The following is a 22008-nucleotide window of genomic DNA, read 5'->3' on the forward strand; positions in this document are numbered from 1 at the left end:
TTATTTTGCATTTGTCGAGTTATTTGCGACTTAATATGAAGAAGAAAAAAACGTTGGCAAACAGTGAGAGAATTTCGGCAGAATCGCTCTGAACTACAATATGTATTGTAGGTTGCTGCATCTACATACTGCCTTCTTTTGACAAAATGTGACGAAGAAAGAAACAATATAGGCTAAATGGAGTTTCTAATTTAATTATTTAATTTTCAACGGTAACCAGCGAAAAACATTGGTTGGAACAAAGGGCAACGAGAGAGCAAAATTCATCTATGTCTTGTTCGAGGAACGTAAAGGGTATTGCCGGTATCGGGTGCTGAAGCGCAAGGCCTGTATACCCGAAGTACAACACAGTGGGTCGGTTTTCTTTTATTCGTGGGCCAGTTGGAAATGTTAAGCGCGCTGGATTTAGCCAACGGGTCACTTATTGAGAAGATATAATTGCCATAGGCTACACCGACATGCAATCATCCAACTAAGATTAGCAACGTGCAAACAAACAAAGACTACAAGTACCGAACGAACTCCCTTAGAAACATTTGAAAAAAAAAATCCGTGAATGACCGAGCAAGTGACTTGTAATAGACTCTTTTAGCTGAGTCAAATATGAAACAATAGCTTGAACAGCCTCTTTCAAAAATTAGAGTATATTAATAAAAGGGATCACAGGTTGTGTACCAGTCAGGGGTGCCATGCCACAACTCCCCACCCCCCCCCACAAAAAAAACATAAGAGGAGGGTGGCTCGCTTGCGTACAGTTACGGATGGAGGTAGCCACTTGGAAAAGAAGCCCCCGAATCTCATTATTACTAATGTATTGCCCAAACATTTCAGGAAAATATCCGATATTTTTGCCGAAATGTATAGCCGAGTATAGAAATATAGTCTGTTTGGCAATAAGGTTTGACAGCTATCTGGCAACTCTGATCAGTGTATGAACTACGCCTAGGCGCATACCGGTTGCTAATCGATAGGATTGAAGAAATAAGAAAAAACAACAGTAAGTTTAGGGATTTAAAAAATATATAAGATATTATAACTCTAGAAAAGGACGCTAGTGGCGCAAGCTATAGAGGAAAGGTGACATTTTCCCCTATTTTTGTAAATCATTGTGGTAGTTTATGCCAATTTAAATTGTCTACTAAAAATGAATATTTTGAACAAACAATAAGAAAAATTAAGAAACATTCACTGATGAATGACAATTCCTAAACATAATCAGTTCAGAGCTTTGCCAAAGATATCACCATTTTGTATCTAAGCCACCTTACATAAACTTTCACCCCTCCCCTAAGACCCTTCCCTTAGACCCTTCCGCCCAGGACGGCATCCCCTGCACGGGGTTACAAAGGAAGGATCCGCCCGGGTGCCAACTATATTCTAGGTACGCGACTGCATCGGTATAAACAGCATGCCCTCTCATATGCTGGACTTTCCGAACCCGCGTTTGTATGATGATGTTATATATGTGTGTTTACGTGGTAGGGGCAGCGTGTAGGTTATAGTTTGAACTGCTTCAACTAAATGGAGTCAGGTGGTTCAAAACAGGACTGTGCAATAGCAGAGATTTTAGGCAGGCAGCGAGAGTGGGTGCTGAGCGGTATAACAAGTTGAACGTGTATAGAATAGTAAACGTCTTCTACTGCCAACTTTCACTCTTCTAGCTTCCAAGAGGAAGTTTATAATAGAGAAATTGAACTTTCGTTTTCGTTAACAATTCATATAAATATCATTGCTGTATAATATCCCGTCATTTTGTCTGTCTGTGAGTCCTGCGGATTTATCTTACTGCATAAACTACTGACATAAAAATCATGCACTGATATCTTAAAAGTATATGACCCATGCATTCTTGGTTCCCGTTACATAGGCTATACGTTTGTTTTGCTTCCCGAATAACGCCCAAGGGTGCATCCGAATTAAAAGGATTTCGTATATGCACAAGGACTTGTCATTGTGCAAGTTAGGAATGCTTATAGGTTGCGCTTAAGGCTATCCTAACGTTGAAATACATAATATCTTCTAATACGAGTGTTGATTGACTTTGTATATTACATTTCGCATCGGGGAGTACAAAAGTTTACACTTTGTCCCTTTTTCAATCACTCAACGAAATGAAAAATACATTTTGCCGTCAGCAGTCACTACAAAATGCTTTTAAAAGAGCAAGAGATTACATGCGGATACAGTAGGCTAGGCCTTTATACTATACTCAGCGATTTTTTTTAGCATGGCATATTACTTGACACCGACAGGTTGGTACACAATTTATAAACCCCTTTTTATAATTGCTGTGCTTAATTTTTGCTTTTTAATGAGACGGCTTTTTGTTTTTAATAAGAGGCACACAACAGTGAACGTTTCTACAATGTATACTGGTTGTACATGCGTGTTTAAGACAACTAAGATGCTTGCACGGAGTTCAATACGTATAGTGATGATTATACGTATATTGCAGTTTCTTAGAAATTGGCCCCGCTGGATCACACACGGACACAAATGATGGCATACCGATATATAAACATACAATTTCTTTAAATCAATCAATTACACAAACGTTCATTTAGCAAATATTTGTTTCCGTTTTATTACATCCTCATTTCCAGTGATATTGCTGGTATTGATTATAATTTATTACGTACATATAGTATAGTGAGTTTATATAGACAAAGGACCATATATAGATTGGCTCATGACTGTTAATTCACGTCAGAGGCAGCGCGCGAACTGGAACAGCTGTTCATCATTTAAGATTTGTACTGTATATATTATGCGGTTTGTTTTTTAATCAATACATTATATATGTACTGGTGACACGACAAATAATTAACGGACCGGTATATGATGACGTTAAAAGTATGCACCGTATCAGCAGCATATGTCACAGTTCTCATCAACTTGGTAATCGTGTAGTATCAACAGCTGTTTAATACTGAGTGACCAAAACTCCAATTGACGACATTCTTTTATAATGTTTTACGTGGTGGTACCATATAGGCCTATACCGGCAACCAGCGTTTTCGTCCTCCGCGACTTTATCAACGCACTCTTGAAATCGAGATGTTAATTACAATGAAGATTGATCAAGGGAATTACCTGTCACTTTTCATTTGTAGTAAATACTGGTTATTAGTTATCAATTATCTGCCTCAATCACCACAGAAGACTTGTTGTGCGTGGTATTATACTGCTCATGATTGCCTCAACATGTTGTCAAGGCTGTGGAGAGACCCACGCTAAACGAAATGTCAAAGGTCACATTACTCAACTCGATATCAAGAAAGAGTTTCACCATTTTTCTATCAAATGACAAAACAAGAAGAAAACAAAATAAAATAAAAATTAAACACTGCGGCATAAGCAACTTTTTCTGCAGCTATATACGCAATGATATTGAACGGTAATATAAAAGCGCAAAGAAGAACAGTAATTGGGAAACTAAAGCTAAAACTTAAACTGGAGTATATAAAATAGCTTGGTGCAAACATATTGAAATATGCTAAGATTCCTCCGTGCATGCGAACGAGGAACGCAAATATATACCGATTGTTAACATTTTAGGTTTCGGAATAGCGAGTGGTAAAAGAACTGAACACATCACTGTCAAATAAAAGCATATTTTCAACCGTTTATAAGTGTTCAACATCAAAGCAAACTGACTCACGTGCCTTATATCTATACAAGGCCACTGAACAGAATTTCGCATATAAGTTCATTCAATTTATGTATCACAACCTATATGTGTTTTACAATCTTTGGAAAATGTCGGGATGTCTTGAAAAATTATCAGTAAGTTAATATTTAACATGAGCACGCCATAGTAAAAATCAGTATGTTATATATCAATATCTGTGTATCAGAAATAACATCGACATGTTACGTCACGGCTTCAACTTAAGGAGCCGTGACGTAATATGTCGATGTTATTTCTGATACACAGATATTGATTTATAACATACTGATTTTTACTATGGCATGCTCATGTTAAATTACCCTATATTCATACTATTGGATAGCATGTCAAGAATAAAACTGAGAGTTTTATTCAATCGAAGAAACGAATTTTGGTTTGAAGCTATTGGCATTCATAAAAGGTGTCATTCGTCTCCCAAGTTCAGAATGTGTATGAATATGCCCGAAGGAAATTCTGTAGGCCACCTTATAGAATTTGACACCAGCATGAGTACGATATCACTAACTATACCAGTACCCTATATATATCACTGGATTTTATGCATGGCTTAACTGCAGTGATTCCCCATGGAAGGAATTCTTCGCTTGAACGAAATTGAAAATGGAAATACCAACGATGACCAGTGGCGTCGCCAGACAGTCGGAATTGGAGAAGAGGGCGCGGAGGGGGACAGCAAAATGAGAGCAACATTAGGTCGGCATCGAATGCACGGTAATGCAAGACGGCGTTGGGTCCAGGGGCACACCACAGGGCACCTACCCTGGGTCAATAGAAGTCAAAGATTAGTGTACCTTCCTGCCTGTTTTCTTTTTTAAAGGAAAATGACATGCCAAATTTCAATGGGGGTCCAAACATATTTGGAGAGGGGCATGTGTCTCCATGCACACACCCTTGCACATGTCACTGATAAGCAAGTGATATACTTAATGGGCAGGCTACAGTACATTGTTCTGTGACTGTTATCCAATGCCTAGGTTCTTAACCTTTGCCTATCCACCAGTACTGCTATACAGTATCCACGGAACCATACTGGGACAATTAAATGAACTTGATCACGTACCCCTGCACCCCCCCCCCCCCGACATTGCTAGTGTTATTAATAACCTTTGTCGTTCGACGTGGGAGAAGAATCAACAAAGATAAATCGTAACAAAGAATACATTCTGAAATTCGGCGTGTCAGGTTCATGTAACACCCGTGACATTACCTCCTAGGCACGATTCAATTGAACAAGCGTTTTAACGAATGCCTAGATATATTCAATTTATGTCCTGCCGCATTAGATAAACATTCCTAGCTACTTTACCTTCGAGATAAACAGAAAACTATAAAGAGAAGTGTGAAAGTTAATTTCAACTGTATACATATACATTCCATCGAATGACATAAAGCATCATGCGAACATTTGCACTTTTTATGACAGACGGATGCTCTTGAGATTGTTATTCGAAACATCGTATAATACAATCCCCTTAAATCAAAGCGATGTTCTTACCGGTGAACATTTTTAGCAGCCTATTAGGGTGTCATATCTGTTACCTCACGTACAAAACGCAGGTGAAGAGGTCTTATACATGAAAAACGTTGTCTGTTGTAAAGGAAGATTCCCCAAATATCATGGCTGTTTCATATACCTTTACTTACATATGCATATTATGTGCATTCCGTATACACTTAATTGGAATTTTTTGTATTCTTCTGTCTGCCAGTGGGGGTGGGGTGGAGAGGGGGGGGGGCTGAGTCGCCAGATTTTTTGTGGGGAATGGGGTTTAATCTCTGGAGTAAACGTGGTTGCGCCCCTGGCTTCAAATACATATATAGCAACCGTCAACATTTAAAACAATGTAATCCATCGACCTATAATTACTATATAGACGCGACCATTGCTTACAGATTAAAAGAGAAACGGCACATGACGGTTTTTTTTTCAATATCAATTTGCTTTCTGTGGTTGAGGAACAATGACCTTTTGAATCATGTGGAGACATACCTTTCTTTGTAGGTACCACTTCGCCCTACCTCTTTAAAAAAAAAAAAACAGTAAAAAAAAAAAAACTATTTTGTACCGAGTTACAGTCACAAAACAGGGCATATATCATAACAATAGGCACATGAAGAGGGATGGAGCATTAAGGGCAGCTTTCCTATTAAGCCGGAGGAGGAGGGGCGGGGGCATGAGTAGGCTTCTGCCTCCTCCATTTGTGTATGTAGAGATGGCACTCCACGGCAGACCTGGATCATTCAGCTGGATCCTCCGTAAATTAAGATTGTGCCAGGAAAATGAAATGATAATATTTGCATATACTCCATAATCTGCCCAATGTTCGACGGACGTTCTCTCCAAATTTCTATGAAAACTCAAAATGTCGCCGAAACACCTAAAAGTCAACAGATTCATGTGAATTTTCCGGTTTACCCTCAATTTCCACCCAACAATATACAGGAGGCATGCATGTCTCCGCCTTAATTAATGTCGACTATATTTCTACAATTCAAGAAAACGCTTGGATTAAAAAGTCGACCTTTATAAAAAAAAAAAAATTCTCGAAAGTACGGAGGGAATATTAGACGAAATTTGAGATGAGAGACAATATGAAGTCCTGCACCACCCAAAACGCACCTATACTTCAGCCTTAAAGTAAAGTTAGTCACTCACTTAAAAGCAATGGGGGGGGGGGGGGGGATCAACGCAAAGCGTCTGGCCTATTCCAATGCTTGCTTATGGGTTTTGTGTTCATTGCTGAGCTCTGAAAAAAAAAAAAAAAATCGAATTACAAGAAACAAATATTACAAGGTAACATGGTACCAAATCTTAACATGGAAACAACTGCTGTTGAATCAATAAAAAAAAACCACAATGTCAAGTCGACTTTACATAATATACTAATAAAGTATAAAGAACAAGTAACCAGCAGCTCCCTCCATAAACATTGGCTGTGCGGAAAACGAAATGGCACTGCGACAAAACTCAAAGACGAAAACTGCTTTAGTCCGAATTTATTTACGTATAGTTTTTAAAAATATTTCGTGAGAAAATATACATAGAACCATCCCTTTACTTATGTCAAAGTCAAAATTTGGAGATATGATAGTTGAGTTTACCAAAAATGTCGTTGGTTGCAAGGAGACTAATATGAAAGTTTGAATGAGGAGGGGAGGGGGAGGAAGGGTTAGTCTGGAGAGAGGATTGAAAAGGAAAGACTGAAAGGAAAGAGAGAAAGAAAACTGGTGGCCAGTTTGGGTATCTTCGACAGACGAATTTCACTTTTTTCTAAACATTACGATGGGACTAGATGGGACATAGAGAAAACTTCAACACACTGTGTGGATGGGGTAGGGGAGGGTTACCCAGCCCACGAAATAAGGAAGCAGGGACGTAAGCCAGTGGACTACAAGTTAGCATATTACGACACGCACAGTTCAACAGAATGTGCAAAGAAATAGACTAAAGCAGGTATCCCATTCTGGGCAGCACGAGGATAAATTTTATATCCGGTTCGTAGAAATTCGCCCAAAACCTATCGATTCCTGGACACAGCTGATGGTTTAGTTAACGCTCAAAATGTCATCATTAAGAGACTTTGAGGTATATTTGGCTATTAGGTGATAGTCCATATCTTTCAGTGACACATATATTCTCGAAATGATCATTGTCACTCTGAAAATGATCTGTCATGATTTATCGATCACCATTAGGGTCCTTTACGTACATAACACATATCTATTGTAGTTTTTCCCGTAGGCCTATGCTTTAGACTAAGAATTGCAGTTATTTAACTTTAGTTTAAGGCAATATATAAAGGCCTAGGTGGGCGAATCGCATAAAGTAGTTAAGTCTGAGAAATTTCCCCAATAATTGTTATTGTATCTGTACTACCAGAGTGGGCATGGACTGGTTTTGTGTTGTTCAAGTGCTACATTGCACGCTAAGGCCTTTCCTTGAAAGCGTACACTTTTAACAGAACTAGGCCCTAACCTAGGCCTAGAACACATCCAAAATATGGATGTGAAGCTATAGTGTAAGCAGGCAACAATTTAATAGATTTGGATCTCTTGATGCAGAGATCTTTCTCCACAGTGTTTGTCTACACAATATCTCTCAGTTTATTTGTTTCAACATCAAAATACCATCAGTTGAACCTATTGTTTACTCATTTCCATAACAACAAAAATTAATTACTGCTTGTGAAATTAACTACGCTTTAATTTCAGATGAATGTGGACTACTGTGGTTTTCCCAGTGAGCTATAATTCTTTATCATCCTTAATAATGGTGTTTATGAGTATACAAGTTATTACAACTTCAAAATTTTCAAGAATTTTTTTTCCATATCCTCTCTCAGAAGTCAGACACAGACTTGCAAGAATAGAAGGCTAAGCATATCATAATTCACATAAAATCATATCACTGAACACTGTGATCTATATTGGTGTGATTTTGCTGTGGATATTCAATAATTAGATGCCATATATTTGTCTGCCAAAGCAACTTGCCCACTAGGCTTATATCCCTTTTGAGATCTACCATCAAAAAACTAAAAGCTTCATTCATGATTCTACATGAATATGTTACAATGTACACTCTTATTGTTTATCATTACAAGGGTGGTCGTCTTCAGTCAGAACTGATTACATTTTCTCAGTATACCTGTTTGTCCTTTGAATTTGAGTAGCACACCAAGTAGGCAACATCTGATTCTTTGCCTGAGAATGAACGTAATAAAAGAAATCCTGTCAAATTGCTGTTTCATGTGTTTTCTGCTTTGCTATTAAGTTTATTGTTCAGTTTCATTTATTTGATTACAGAATCCTGAGTTTGATTCCCAGCAGTATGTGGAACAATTGGCTTGGCGTGTCATGGGTGGAGATAGGAAAGAGGGTCCAACCATGTTTGATCCTCACAAAATGCTGGAATCTTTTCAGTACAGCATTGAACAGCTGAAAAAGATGAGTGAAAGAATGGACGATAAGATCAAAAGACTAGAAGATGATCTGCAAAGTGAAACAAAAGCTCACAGTCAAAGGATTTCACAATTACAAGACTCAAACAAGGTTTGTTTCTGGCAAAAGATGTCAATTGTATGATCCCTTTTTTTTCTTCATAGTCCTTTTTAAATTGCTTATTTGTGATGGTCAGTGTTAATAAAAGATGTTGGTTGCATTTCTGAACTATTTCAAGTAACATAAACAAGTGTGACTTAATAACAAGGTGAAAGTTGCGATTGTAAAAGTAGGGTAGAAGGGCAGTCCACCATGCAGAATAACCTATTAGGAAGTAAGGCTGTGTTTGCAATTGTAATTTAGGACAAATTTTGTATGTGTTAGTATACAGAGCAAGTAGTTCAGGGGTGTAGGTTTATTGTAAATGTTTCATTAGTATGTAAGTTGCAAATAGATCTTGAAAAAGTGTTATGTTCAATAGCTCAATATTATCAGTTACAAGAGCATTTAAAGTCAAGAAGGTTGGTGAAATTTGACTTGTGTGCAATGTCAATTTAATTTGATATTCTAGTAATAGGAATGACTAAGATGTTGTCTTGCTGGTTTGCATCTGATAAAATTAAACTCAAATATAAGCTCTCCTCTTTTGTTTTGTTTTTGTATTTTTTTGTCTGTTTTCCCGACCTTGTGTAGTTTTGGTAAACAATTGATTTTTCTGGTTATCTTGATCACAGACGGCTTTAGCTCATTTCCAAAAATTAGATGACCGTATCAACAGTGTAGCCACAAAAGTAGTCCATCTTGGAGACCAGCTTGAAGGGGTCAACACTCCTAGGGCAAGAGATGATGAAGCACAGAAACTCATCAAATATTTTGCCAAATTCACAGAAGAAGGTCCCTTGGTTGATGAGCTGTTTAATGATCCATTTCAGGTATGGTATAAGCAAGTCTTTCAAGGCCAATATTAGAAACACTCTCAAAGAGAGATTGTGATTTGGTGTTGTACGGTATATTGTCTGCTTTAGGGGAAACCTTTTGTTAAGATCTCAGTTTGTGTTGGGATGTGAGAATTTAACATGCTAGCTCATTAAAAATATGTCATGAAAGTAAATGTGATACTTTGTATACGGCTCTCTGGGAGTATGATCACCGGAAAAATTTGTCATGTCAAATTCAATTATTTGTGTAACAACCATTCTATCCTATTTTATGGCCCCATGCATGATTGGACCTCTAGGCTCTTACATTGTAAATACAAAATGAAAAAAAAAAAATCCAAATCCAAAGCAGTGTTGTATTGAGCGTATCTTTCAAACTTTACCAGCTCCAGCAGTAATATCCCTGTGCTGGTTATTTTTGTTTCAAACTTGTGCTTACACCTTTTTCATCCAATGAAAGAATATATGTCTCCCAAATAAATTTATTTTTTCTGTGGAAGTCTTTTTTTGATATAATCTCTATCAGTTATTAAGGTAACAATGATAGTTGGATTTATGTAAATCTTAATGTTCTTCTTTCCCTTAGCAGAACAATCATGCGTCATTAACTCTGAAATCTCTAGTATTTGATTAGTATATAATTATACTATAGAGTGTGCTTTGTATTGTTTCTTCTTTCAAAGTGGAAAACTGAGCAGCTGTTCCCCTTGTTCAGGAGGACAGCCCTACGTAGAAGAATTAAATATCCCTCACAGCAGGAGGTATATGATACCCATATGAAGCCTCTTGTATTAATACCTTTAACATTTGCACGATAGATAACACTAACCATTCACAAAGAACTATAAATTGAATTGGTGCATACTGATTGGCAAGACACTATGAATGGTCATTTTGACTCAATAGTTGTAATCCACCAAATTGTTAGAAGCAGTTAAAATAGTGTCAAGTAGCAGCACAGGTACATAAAAAAGCCAGTCAATTTGGCTTTAATGTGTCTTAAAAGGTTTGGGTTGTAGATGGCCAATTTTTGGTCTATTCTTGATATCTTTGTTTTCATTTGAAGTGTGTAAAATATGGATAAGATAAAGTTGAGATTGGTTTTAAGCTTCAGCATTAATTATAAACTGTTGTATAAGATACAAAGGAAAAGGAGATGTCGGAAAATAGTTTATTATTATCAACAGCATACTGCTAAATATTGGAATTCCACCCTACAGTACGTACTGATGAACTATTGATGATTCTGCTGCATTGTATGGGGCTTCTCAGTCAGCTGTCCTTGAGTTAGAAACTTCTCTGCATGCTTGTTTCCAAGTTCTGTCTTTCGAATATGAGTCTTCGTTGAAATTGGAAAAGAGAAAGAAAGTGTTTCAGACATTTTGTTGGTTGTTAAAATAGTTTAAATGTCAAGCACTTTTGCATTAAGTCTTCCTTATTGGAAGGACAATAGCCAGTTGGAAGGGCACTAGTCTTTAAAACTGATAACTGGATCATGCATGTTCTCAGTACATCTGCATGTTGTACATCCAGTTTAAAGGCGCATTGAAGACTTGCCCCAAACCGTGTGCGGCCATTTGAAAAAGTTAATGGTTGCAAGTGATGTTTTGTTCGTGTTGCTACAAAATGCAGACATTAATGAAACGTGATACCTTGTTATCTTTAGCTGGACCTGAGCTGTCCATCGCTGTATCGTTTATACACTGTGCTGTGGGTATTGACTGCAGCTGTATGTACTGACTGTACACTAGTGTCTAATTACCGACGGTAGCAAGCTGTGTGTATTTTCTGGGATCGATGGTGGTGTCTAGTACTTCTGTTACACCTCATTCGAAACTAGGTCAGATTACCGGCATTAGACGTTTCTTTTTGCGCGAATCTTCACACCCTTTAATCTAATAATGGTGCAGATATCTAACAATCTAGAGAACATTATACATATAAACTGTGTAGTTGCATGTTAACCTATGCATGGAACCAAGCTGTTCTTCAGTGTCACATTCTGTGCATGTTTGTTTGTGCTTGACCGCATTCACATGCATCATATAGTTATCTGTCTAGAGTTGCGAATAAGTAGTGATGTAAGTACAGCTAACTACCAGCGAAGAAAACAACACCTTTCTGGTATTCAACATGTTTTACTGTTTGGTATAGAAACTATACTGGTACACCAAATTTGCAAAAATTTGATATATTTGCAAACCACCCTCTGTGGGCCTCTTGTCTGAAAAATTTGTGAGAAGTTTCATCCCTCTTATCAAATTTTCGAGTGTGTGGATGACTACTTGAACAGTGAAATTGTTTTATGGAATAAATAAAAGATGTGAAAGTGCAATATGCTTTGAAAAAGGATAGTATCGACAGAAGAATTTGCGATAAATGTAATGTGCTGCTGTAAATTACATTCCTTTTCTGAGAGTAGCTCTGTGTGTGTTTGTAATGTCAAATTTTGAGCAATCCTATGGATTTGAAAACACGATATATTGCTACCACGTTGCTACATTGACACGATGGATGCTTTAACTTGATTGTGACCTGTTGAGGCTTCCCCTTATTAACATAAAAGTGTATCTAGCAGTTTCAAGGAATTCTTCTGATCTGAACTTTTGACTTAGCTTTGTCCATACTGTTGGCTTGGTCTATTCTTATGGGTCTTTTGTCTGTAAAGTCCAAGTCAGGTTTCTTTCAAAATAGACATACTGTAAATGTCAGACAAGACTGTTATCAGGCAGCAGATAATACTACTACTACTACCTGCTTAAAGAGATACGGAATACATGCATGGACTAGACTGTTTGCATGCTACTCCACTTAAAGACAAGTGTCTGCCTGTTCTGAAGCACGCCCTCAAGACCCTTCAGACATTTCAGCCATTGTCCAGCCATTGTTGAAAGGGATAATATACAGTAATGCTGACATGCTCCTCTGACTAAAGACAAATCTATTCCTGTTCCTAACTATTTGCAACATCCTGCAGACATTTCAGGTTTGTCCAGCCATTGTTGAAAGAGGTGTCAGGTATGAAATGTCACCATAGGACATAGGACATAATTTCAGCTATCATGAGCTGTTTTATTGAGAGAAATGTGATGTGATGCTAGCATTTTTGAGATGCTATCCTAACATAAGACATGCATCTTCCTGTTCCTAAAGCATGCCCAAGACCGATAGGATCTTTCAGCTATATTCAGCTGTCCTTACTCATTTTATTAAAAGAAAGAAGACTGAACAGTGAAAGCTTAAATTTGGATAAACCTAGAAAGGTCTATGTATGTTTATAAATAAGTAAAGAGGAAGTAATGGACAAAATATAGAAGCAAGTATTCAGTATTATATTCATCCAATAATTCAAAATGGTCTTTGCCGGTTTACACTGCGGTATCAGAAATGGATACATGTGATCCTTGGAAAGAGTTTTGTTTCTCAAAGTCTAGTCAAACATTTGCCCTTTATCTGGGAACTATCATCTGGTGTATGATAGGACTTTTTAGCCTCATTTTACTGATTTATATCAGACATTTATCCGACATGTCTTTGCATAGTCAAATGATGTGTTTCAACATTTTCTAAAAATTTGGAAAAAAAGATGAAAGGTAGATAATGTAAATTATTAATTCCTGAATATTTTTTGGAAACCATTGTTTTTGTTACCATAGAGAATTTGATATGCATTGTTATGAAATTCAGTACTGCCAAATCATGACGTGGCAATTCATTTAATCCTGGCGCTGTATCACACAATGCCAACAACTAAGATTCTATATTAACTGCAACACTGCATAAATCTCACCTAGACATACAAAGTAAGATTTAACATACAGTACAATGTGCATACATAGTATTACCAGATGCTTGATGATTAATTCAATATTTCATACAATTTCATACAAGTACAAATATTTAATATTGTGTAACTTACTGTAAGGCTGTTTTAGAGTATTGAATATTATTAATGGTAGCTAACGGGCTAAGTCATATTTACTGTCATAGTAATACATCAACCCTCATGTCTTTAACCATCTGCTGTTAGTTAACGGTAGCACAGCTGTCTAAATTGAACAACAAATTCAATTTGTAATAAGATGAATTGCTATACAGTATTTACATTTGTTTTTTATCTGATGAAATGAAATCTATTGTAGCTCAAATTTCAGTGTGCTTAAAGGTCCACGAACATCTATGAACGACATCATTCTAGTCACTCTAATAGGCGTTAGAAATCATAAAAATACTTGCAACTCCCATCAAAAATTGACCATTTACAAGTCTTTTCTTAATTCTAGTTTAATTCTAGTAATTATGCACATTGATAATGTAAACAGAGTTACTGCCTAAGTTTCTGTTATGCTATTCCTTTGTTTTTACAACCTTCATTTCAAGGACACTGAACACAAGTTTGTGGCCTCAGTCAGTTTTTGGAAATATTTTATTGTCTTCTTTAAAAAGAGGTACATTACATTAATCGATTGATCTATGTGGGCTAGTAACAAGGGTTAACTTATTAAGGGCTAAAATAAGAAATTTTGGTGAGCGCAACACTCTATGTCATAGTTTTCACATATTTAATGTGTTTCCCAGATTTATCAAAACTTTCAAATGTGTATATCTTGAAACTTTTCAAAAAACAATTCAGATTTTGAATGAGATTATCACACACAACCAATGTACTGAATATGGAGCAACTTGGCTAGGTGTTCATTGTACTTTAATAACATATTGTGCGATATCTTTTGTATCAAGTCAAGTATCATCCTCCACACATGCAGGGTGGGTAATTTCTTGCTGAATTTCCGGTGAAGAACTTTTGCTAGTAAACTCAACTTTCCACTCTTGTTTATGTGAAGTCACGGGTAAACTGAGCACTTGCAATACAAAAGCCTAAATCAACAATGAAAATTCAACACTCTGTTGATATTTTATTTATGTTCATTGCTTTTGTAGTACCTCTTGGTTTTTTTTTATAAGGTGATGATTTTGTCCAAACCATTTGGACCTGATAGTAAAGTGGTTGCAGGAATGATAAAAATAACAAGCACTCAGTGGTATTAAGAAATGTGGTGAAGGAGACAGACTGATAGAAAGACTGTGCTATATTTGGATTAAATATAGGAAGATCATCGCATTTCTTTAGATATATAGGGGTCTACCAAGCATTTATGCAGACCCTTTTGTTGATTGAAAGGGGCCTCCACCATTCATAGTTGATTTTATATACACATGATAAGTGTTTTTTTTTCCTTCAAATTATCTGCTATCTATTTGTATGCCCTAATTGGAATTCTTTGCCTGTGTACATCAAGTGGATGCACTTCTTGTGAGGGCGCATTAAATGAAGAAGCCTGTTCTGTTTGGGGTTCCATTCAGGTTTCAATTCTCTGAGCAAATTTAGAGTATCTCTTCCTGTCAACAGGATGCTAAAAATAACGTCCAATCCTACATTAAAGTAATTTGATCATGTATTTTTTCACGTTAACCAACCTACACACTCAAGATTATGTGATTGGTCTGGTTGCAGAGCTTTTCATTGGTAATATTTTGAGAATTCAGATTCATTTTTTTTTTTTTTGTATTTTCAATCAACTTGATCAGATACAAGATGCTGCTGATGTTATACAGAAGTTGCAATTAATTAGCCAAGAATTGCCACAGGATCAGTAAGTATACATTTACGAGCCCATAGTTTGTTCAGATATGTGAAGCTTTCAAAAGAGAGATTCCCTTGTGGAGAAGTGATGATATACTTTTTAACAACTTTTTTGGTCTGTGATCTGATCAAAAAGATAGTGCACAAGTTTTGAGAACGTTGATATTTGTACTATTTTGTAGCTTTTTTGTATCATCTGGCATTTTATATGCACACATAAATGTGTGTTTCAAAAAAAGTTCAAACTTGGTATGGTGATGTAACTACATAGTAAGTCTACTAGTTCTTTGCAACAACAATTTGTACCTCATTAACATTCATTAGTGGGTGGGGTTTAATGGTAAATCATCAAAAACAGCTTGTAGACATGATATATCAACAAACATATGTTGGATCAATGTCTTACTTGGTAGGTAGATGTCCCACGATGTGTCATTATGCCCTATTGTGTTTGGTTCCTACAGTAGCTTGTGAATATGAATGAGTGGTTGTGTCTTAACATAAAATTGTTAAATGTCAATATCTCTTGAACCATATGTCCCAATTAGTTCATACTTTGTGTGGTGATGTAACTACATAATAAGTACTTGTTCTTAGCCACAACAATTTTTCTCATTAATATTCATGAATGGTGAGGCTTGATGGGAAATTGTTAATAACAGCTGGTAAACACGACATCTCAGCAACCACATCTTGAATCAATGTGATACTTAGTAGATAGATGTCCCATAAGGAGTAGATGTGACCTATTGTTCTTGGTTCTCATCTCATGAATATTAATGAGTGGGCGAGACTTAACATAGAATTTGGTTCATATTGGTATGGTGATGTTGGTACATGTAAATAAGCACATTTTCATGTCATCTCCAACCTTAAGTCATTAATACTCATGAAATTGCAAGAAATGACTTTTAAACACAAGACAAGAACCCACTGTTCATTGGTTTTCATCCTTGACATATAAGGTTTGTCAAACTACAATCATACAATCAAACATGCTGTTTTTTGTGGGTATATTATTAATATTAATCAGTGAGCATAAAATTCTTAATCAGATATCTCAGAAATTATGTGTCGAATTAGTTTTATACATATATACATGTAAGGATATAGATACATGCTTATGAGATAATAAAATTTGATCTTATTAATATTCATGCATGTATCTGGTTTTATACTATGTCACTAACTAGACATTGTCAACATGATAACTGATTCCTGATACCTTCCTTTATGTTTCCACATTAGTCAATAACAATAGATAATCCTCTTCATTTTGGTGTGCCCAAGTTCATGAATATTAACATGTATAGTATAGCTTTCTGCACTATGAATATGTTTTGTCATCGGAATTAACCATTAAATGTTTTCATTTTCTGGTCTTTAACAGTGTTGGTCTGATGAACTTGACTATTCAAGTTTTGTTTTGAATATGATTAAACGGAAGAATTCTCATAGTTTTAAGTTTTGCTTCGTTTATGTAAATCATAATTATATGAAGAAATATAGGTTGATAATACAATCTACTATTCATCACAGAATGATTCATTTAAAATTGAAAATTTCCATTGATGAGTCTAGAAGAGGATGTCATTAAATTTTAGTGAATAATCTGTTAATCCTTAGGTTTGACAATATTATAAATAAAGACATTTTCTTTCCTTTGCTCTCTACCTCTTTCCCCCCTCACCCCCCCCCCTCTGTGGTGTTATCAATTTTTTGGAAGATACAGTAATCAGTCACAGAGTACATGTTGGTGACAGTTGTTTATGAGATATCCATCAAACTAACAGAAATTCTGAAAGCTCTGGATATCCAGGAAGTTTTGAATCAGGATTTCCCAAATTGACAATATTTGATGACACCCAACATCTGCAGGATCTAATCAGGATGGTCAATTGTCCATCAAATTGAAGAAATTAAATTTGTTAAATCGTAGTCAACTCGAGTATTTTTTTTTTTTATATTCCCCTTGCTAGTTTGACAAAGGGTGGAGGAAGTGTCTTTGTCACCAGAGAAAGTGAATTAATGGTCAGAGAGGAAATAACGATGATAAAGGATAATAACTGAATCAATTGTTTGAGAGAGGGAAATTAAAAATTGGCTCTATGTCTCCGGTTTCAATCACCTCACAGCATGCATACAATTGACACACACAATTAAAACAGTATACACAATCAAGTACAGTCATATTCATCATACGAACTGAATATATTAAATATATCCAGTTTATTACAGTACAACGGAGGATGCATGAGCAATTTGATGTTTTCATCGTGGAGAAATGGAACTAATTTAGACTACTGGTGCTGGGCAAAGTACAAAAACTGTTATATAACTGTGGTTGCCTTTATTGTACTTTCTTATTAAAAGTGTTTGGATGAATTCTTAAATACCTTCAAGAGACTTAAACTTGTTCTGTTATTTAAACTTTTTCGTGGATAAACCAATGTTTTCTGTGTTGTGCAACGTCTGACATTATTTGCGTGTCTTTTAATCTACGCCAGTCGCCTCTTGATAAACCCTATTGTTGGGAGCTGCTTTACATATACATGTGCCTGTGAATTCTGTGTTACAGTTCACTTAATACAACAACAACAACAATTTTTTTTTATAGAAAATATGGGTCCATTGGTGCAAACTTTCCTCAAATTTGAGTTGCACATTCATTAATTTTGTGATATTTGCATAATACATCTGTGTGGATTAGCTACATGTCACATATTGGTGTAATTAAGTGTGTTCATTTCAGCTTGTCCATGTCACACCACATTTACAGCTTATATGGAATAGCTGCAAATAGTGTTGTATGTGAATAGTGTTGCTAACTTACTAACTGTGTATTTGTGTGCATTAGCAATACATCATATCAAGTGCCACATACAAAGTATAGCACATTGGATTCTCTAACTGATCTGTTACACACCTCACTTACAGTTGTGTGTATTAGCATACAGTAATCTATTATCCATGTAACATGTGACTTAGAGAACATTTGTGTCCATTAGGTTTCAGTGTCAATTACAGAACATAAATGTGCCATTTTTGATGCATAGCCTATATCACAGTGCACATTACAGCTGATGGTTCACTTCCATACACTAGTCTGTACCAGTTAACTTTTGAAACATATTCAGATTGCCTCAGATCTGTACCACATGTCCACTGGAAATAGGAAATGTCTGCTTTCATTAACAGCACATAAGTGTCACACACGACATAAGTAACATTTTACTTATTGCTGGCCTCAGTTTATATCTTGCCTCTAAAGAGCCTCTTACTAATTACCTGCTAACTTTAGCAGGTTTACACTGAACCCTTGGAATAGTTTTTCCTGTTACTCAGTCATCTTCCGACAAGATATTTTGATGTAGTATGCTGATGGCAACTTTCTTGACTTCCTGTCTATGAGCAGGCAGACCTTAAGAGGATTCGACGTATATCAGTGCTACTATATTGCCGAGTCGCTTCGAGGTTCGCCATGTAATCGCCTTGTTTTTCTGTACTTTCTTCTTGCAGGTTTGAGAAACCTAAACGAAGAATACAAGGTTAGCATAATTTTTAGAAGCCTATTAAAATGGATTATTTCAATTTGCAGACTTTGCCATTGAATATCTCTATCATGTGAAAGTGTATGTAACCGTTTTTTTCTATGGGAACGTTGATACAAACGTTATAAATATCATAGTACCATGTATATGATGATCAGGAAATTTTCGAAGAGGGAGAGAAAGAGTTCAAAGAAAGTTTCTGAACCGTCCTCACTTCAGAGAACTCCAGAGGTACGAGATGGCCGTGGTAAGTTTAGAATGAGCTTCATTCAAATGTGGATTCATCATGTCAAAGTTGTGTGATAACATATCCTCATGTAACATGGCAGTATGAACTTGCTTGTATCTGCAAAAACCAGCTATACTTTGTGTCTCTTGCATATTTTGAACAGTACTCAAAAGTTACATTTGCTACGTATATCAGTGGTAGCCTAGCTGCCAGTTCGGTGTAAGGATTCTCAAATAATTTCCCTGGGAGGTCCAGAGAGGAAAGCATTGGTTACAGAAAAGGGCCAGAGAGTATCAAATTCTCACTCTGCCTAGATTGAAGGATGTTACAGGTAGGCCAATGGGGGTCCTCAAGACTAAGGCCTTAAGAGTCTGCAGGGAGACCTAAAGTGGGAGATGGTGGCCTACTTTTCATTTTCATGGGCCCAATTGAAATTTTCACAGGCTATATTTGGCCTACAGGCCACTTATGGAGATCTCCTGCTTGACTTCTATATAGTGTTGCCTGGTGTACATTATAAAGTTCTGCAAAAGTGTCAGGAGTCATATATGAAAACCAGCACTAATTCAGTTTTATTTTTCCAATATGATGATATAGTTAAAAAAAAATCATTTATACCTTTGGATGTTCTCATTTACACAAAACAAAACCTGTTGACAAAAATACTTATCTAGAAATATGAAAGCTTGTTTGCATCATTCACTCATCCAAGAGGGGTGGGGGGGATAGGAAGGGATAGGGTAAATGTGGTGGCTAAGAGAGATTGCCCACTTCAAATTTAAATTGTTTCCTTGGTTAGAATGAAATTCAAATTGGTGACCTCATAACTAATGGTTTTCTGTCCCAAATGAGTTGTTCAGCCGAAAGTAAGGACCAATGCAGCATTACCAAGCCACTTTAAAAGTCTGTTTAATGTTTAATTCATACCTATGAGGTTGTTACCGTTAATGTTTAATGTTACAGTTAATGTTTACGTAACTCCTTGAAGTGTCACCTGTTTCTTGCATTGCAATGATCACTCTCGAAATCCAATAAATGTTCAGTATTGTCATAACTTCTAACCCTGGACATAAAGCCGATTTCACTTTTGTAGATAGCATCCCACCCTTCCTCCCCCCCCCCTCCTTTTTAAGGCCAGATAAAAGACTGTTTTGCTGTCAAAAGTTATAAACATTCCCTTTGTCTTCTTCAGAGAAATATAACAAGATCGAGGAAGACCTGATTGCGGAGTTCCGAGCAGCCTACAGAAGTGGCGACAAGGGCAGGATGAAGGAGCTGGCCTCGATATTGACTCATTTCAAGGTGAATAGAGTAATATGGCACAGACAACAGTAATATAGGGTTGTATATATGTACTCCAATGCTGGAGAGTAGAACCTTTACTCATTCCAGCTGTACTCTAAATGCTGGAGGGTACCTTAAAGAATTTTTACTCGTGCAAGGCTGAAAAAGAAAAGAAAGAAAGATTACGTTCTGTGATATTTCATCTGTTTGACTGTAATTGTAATGTAATACATGTAAAGCACCTCAAAGATAAAGGACCCTAGCAGTGAGAAAACAGTTTTGACTGTGGAATATTGTTAAATTGCTTTTAATTTGTTATTATGGGTATATGGAATTAGCAGTAGTGGAAAAAGAAGGAAGGGGGTGGACTGGATAGAAGAGGTTGAGGGTAGGATTGTAAGCAGTGAAAGCTGCCAACTGGCAATGAAATGCCTAAAAATATTTGGGGTCCCAACAATTGTTATTGCGAGTTTTAATTCTTTCTTAGTACTTTTCTATATTGACGCCAAGACCAGTGGGTCGAGTTGGCATCATCTAGCTTCCCTGGTGTATGTTACAATCCTCTGTTGCGTTGCACTTGTCCATTGTTGTAATGTTGTCTTATATTAAACTGGTCTCTAAATAGCACTGGTTCATCATCATTTGTATGGGTTTACCAGTGCTTAAGTTTTAAGTTTTTAAGTTAACAGTTCTGTAGAGCTCGGAGATTTGTGCATGAGTATCTGTACTGGATTTCCAAAAGTTTGGAGTACAAATCCATCAGAGGAAGTACGGGGTCAAGTACAAGGTTATTATAAGTCTGCTACTTGAAACAGCTGTTTTCATAAAAGCTGCTTCTTTTTTGATGTGTTTATTTTTTTGTATTTGTCCCACAGGGCTACAACAGATGTATTGATGCATTCATTGAAGAGAGTCAATCTGTAGGTCCAATATATATTTCTTTTCATATTAAAAATGTTTTTTTTTAGGTTAATAAGGGGTTTCATTCAATCTCACACAAATTTAAATAATAAATCTGTTATCACTATAATTTAGTAGCTAGGTTAATGTTTATATTAAATTTATATTTTATATTATATTTAAGTATAAGGGCCAGTCTTGAAGAATGCTTGCTATTTGTTATTCTGAATACCTGCACATCATACAGGTTCTTGGTAAACTCTGCATCTACAGTTATTAATTAAATAAAAACAAGGAAGCAGGAGAATTTAGCCCGAACGAAAACTGTCCTTAAGATATTGATTTTAATATGTCTATTCATATCAAATAGGGCTTAAAACAGTCATTCAATGAAATTAGTAAAGGAATTGAAAGGCTAGCTAAAGCCTACATGTGTTTTGATATATGTTTATAGTTACACAATTGCTTTAATTTACCATAGTTACAGAAAGAAATTGATTGGTCAATGCAATAGTAAAAGCAAATGAGAACATTTATCATTTTAATATATTTATGTAGCCAATTGTCCGATCCAAATCAGGAACTCGACAGTTTCGTACGTTAAGTCTACAGCTTTTAATATGCTTCAGACTTGATATTTTTATTTTTTGTTGAGGCTCCATTAACAACAACTTCTCATCTTTTTTTGTTTACAATTCCTCAGCATGCCTATATCATTTCAGATATCTGTGAAGACCTCTTACCTATTTGTGAAAAGGTATGTTGTTATTTTTTCCCCCCATTTTTTTCATTTGCCAAAACCATAGAAATGTTTAAATAATATAATATTT

General features: G+C 36.1%; 1 protein-coding gene across 5 annotated transcripts in view; it reads left to right on the top strand.

The window, feature by feature from the left end:
* Positions 1 to 7117: 7117 nt before the first annotated feature.
* LOC139971243 (exocyst complex component 5-like) overlaps positions 7118 to 22008 on the top strand; it is a 31050-nt gene continuing 16159 nt past the window's right edge. For 4 of the 5 annotated variants that reach the window (XM_071977536.1, XM_071977539.1, XM_071977538.1 and 1 more), the window contains exons 1-8: positions 7118 to 7277; positions 8498 to 8743; positions 9367 to 9564; positions 15160 to 15224; positions 18734 to 18762; positions 20187 to 20296; positions 21154 to 21198; positions 21882 to 21935. In XM_071977536.1, coding sequence (XP_071833637.1) covers positions 7254 to 7277; positions 8498 to 8743; positions 9367 to 9564; positions 15160 to 15224; positions 18734 to 18762; positions 20187 to 20296; positions 21154 to 21198; positions 21882 to 21935 — 771 coding nt within the window. In that variant the 5' untranslated portion in view covers positions 7118 to 7253. Of the gene's footprint in view, positions 7278 to 8497; positions 8744 to 9366; positions 9565 to 15159; positions 15225 to 18733; positions 18763 to 18798; positions 19013 to 20186; positions 20297 to 21153; positions 21199 to 21881; positions 21936 to 22008 lie in introns of those variants that run through there. The other variant, XM_071977541.1, reaches the window with a different exon arrangement.

This window comes from Apostichopus japonicus, chromosome 8, assembly GCF_037975245.1.
Source record: "Apostichopus japonicus isolate 1M-3 chromosome 8, ASM3797524v1, whole genome shotgun sequence".
NCBI lineage: Eukaryota > Metazoa > Echinodermata > Holothuroidea > Aspidochirotida > Stichopodidae > Apostichopus > Apostichopus japonicus.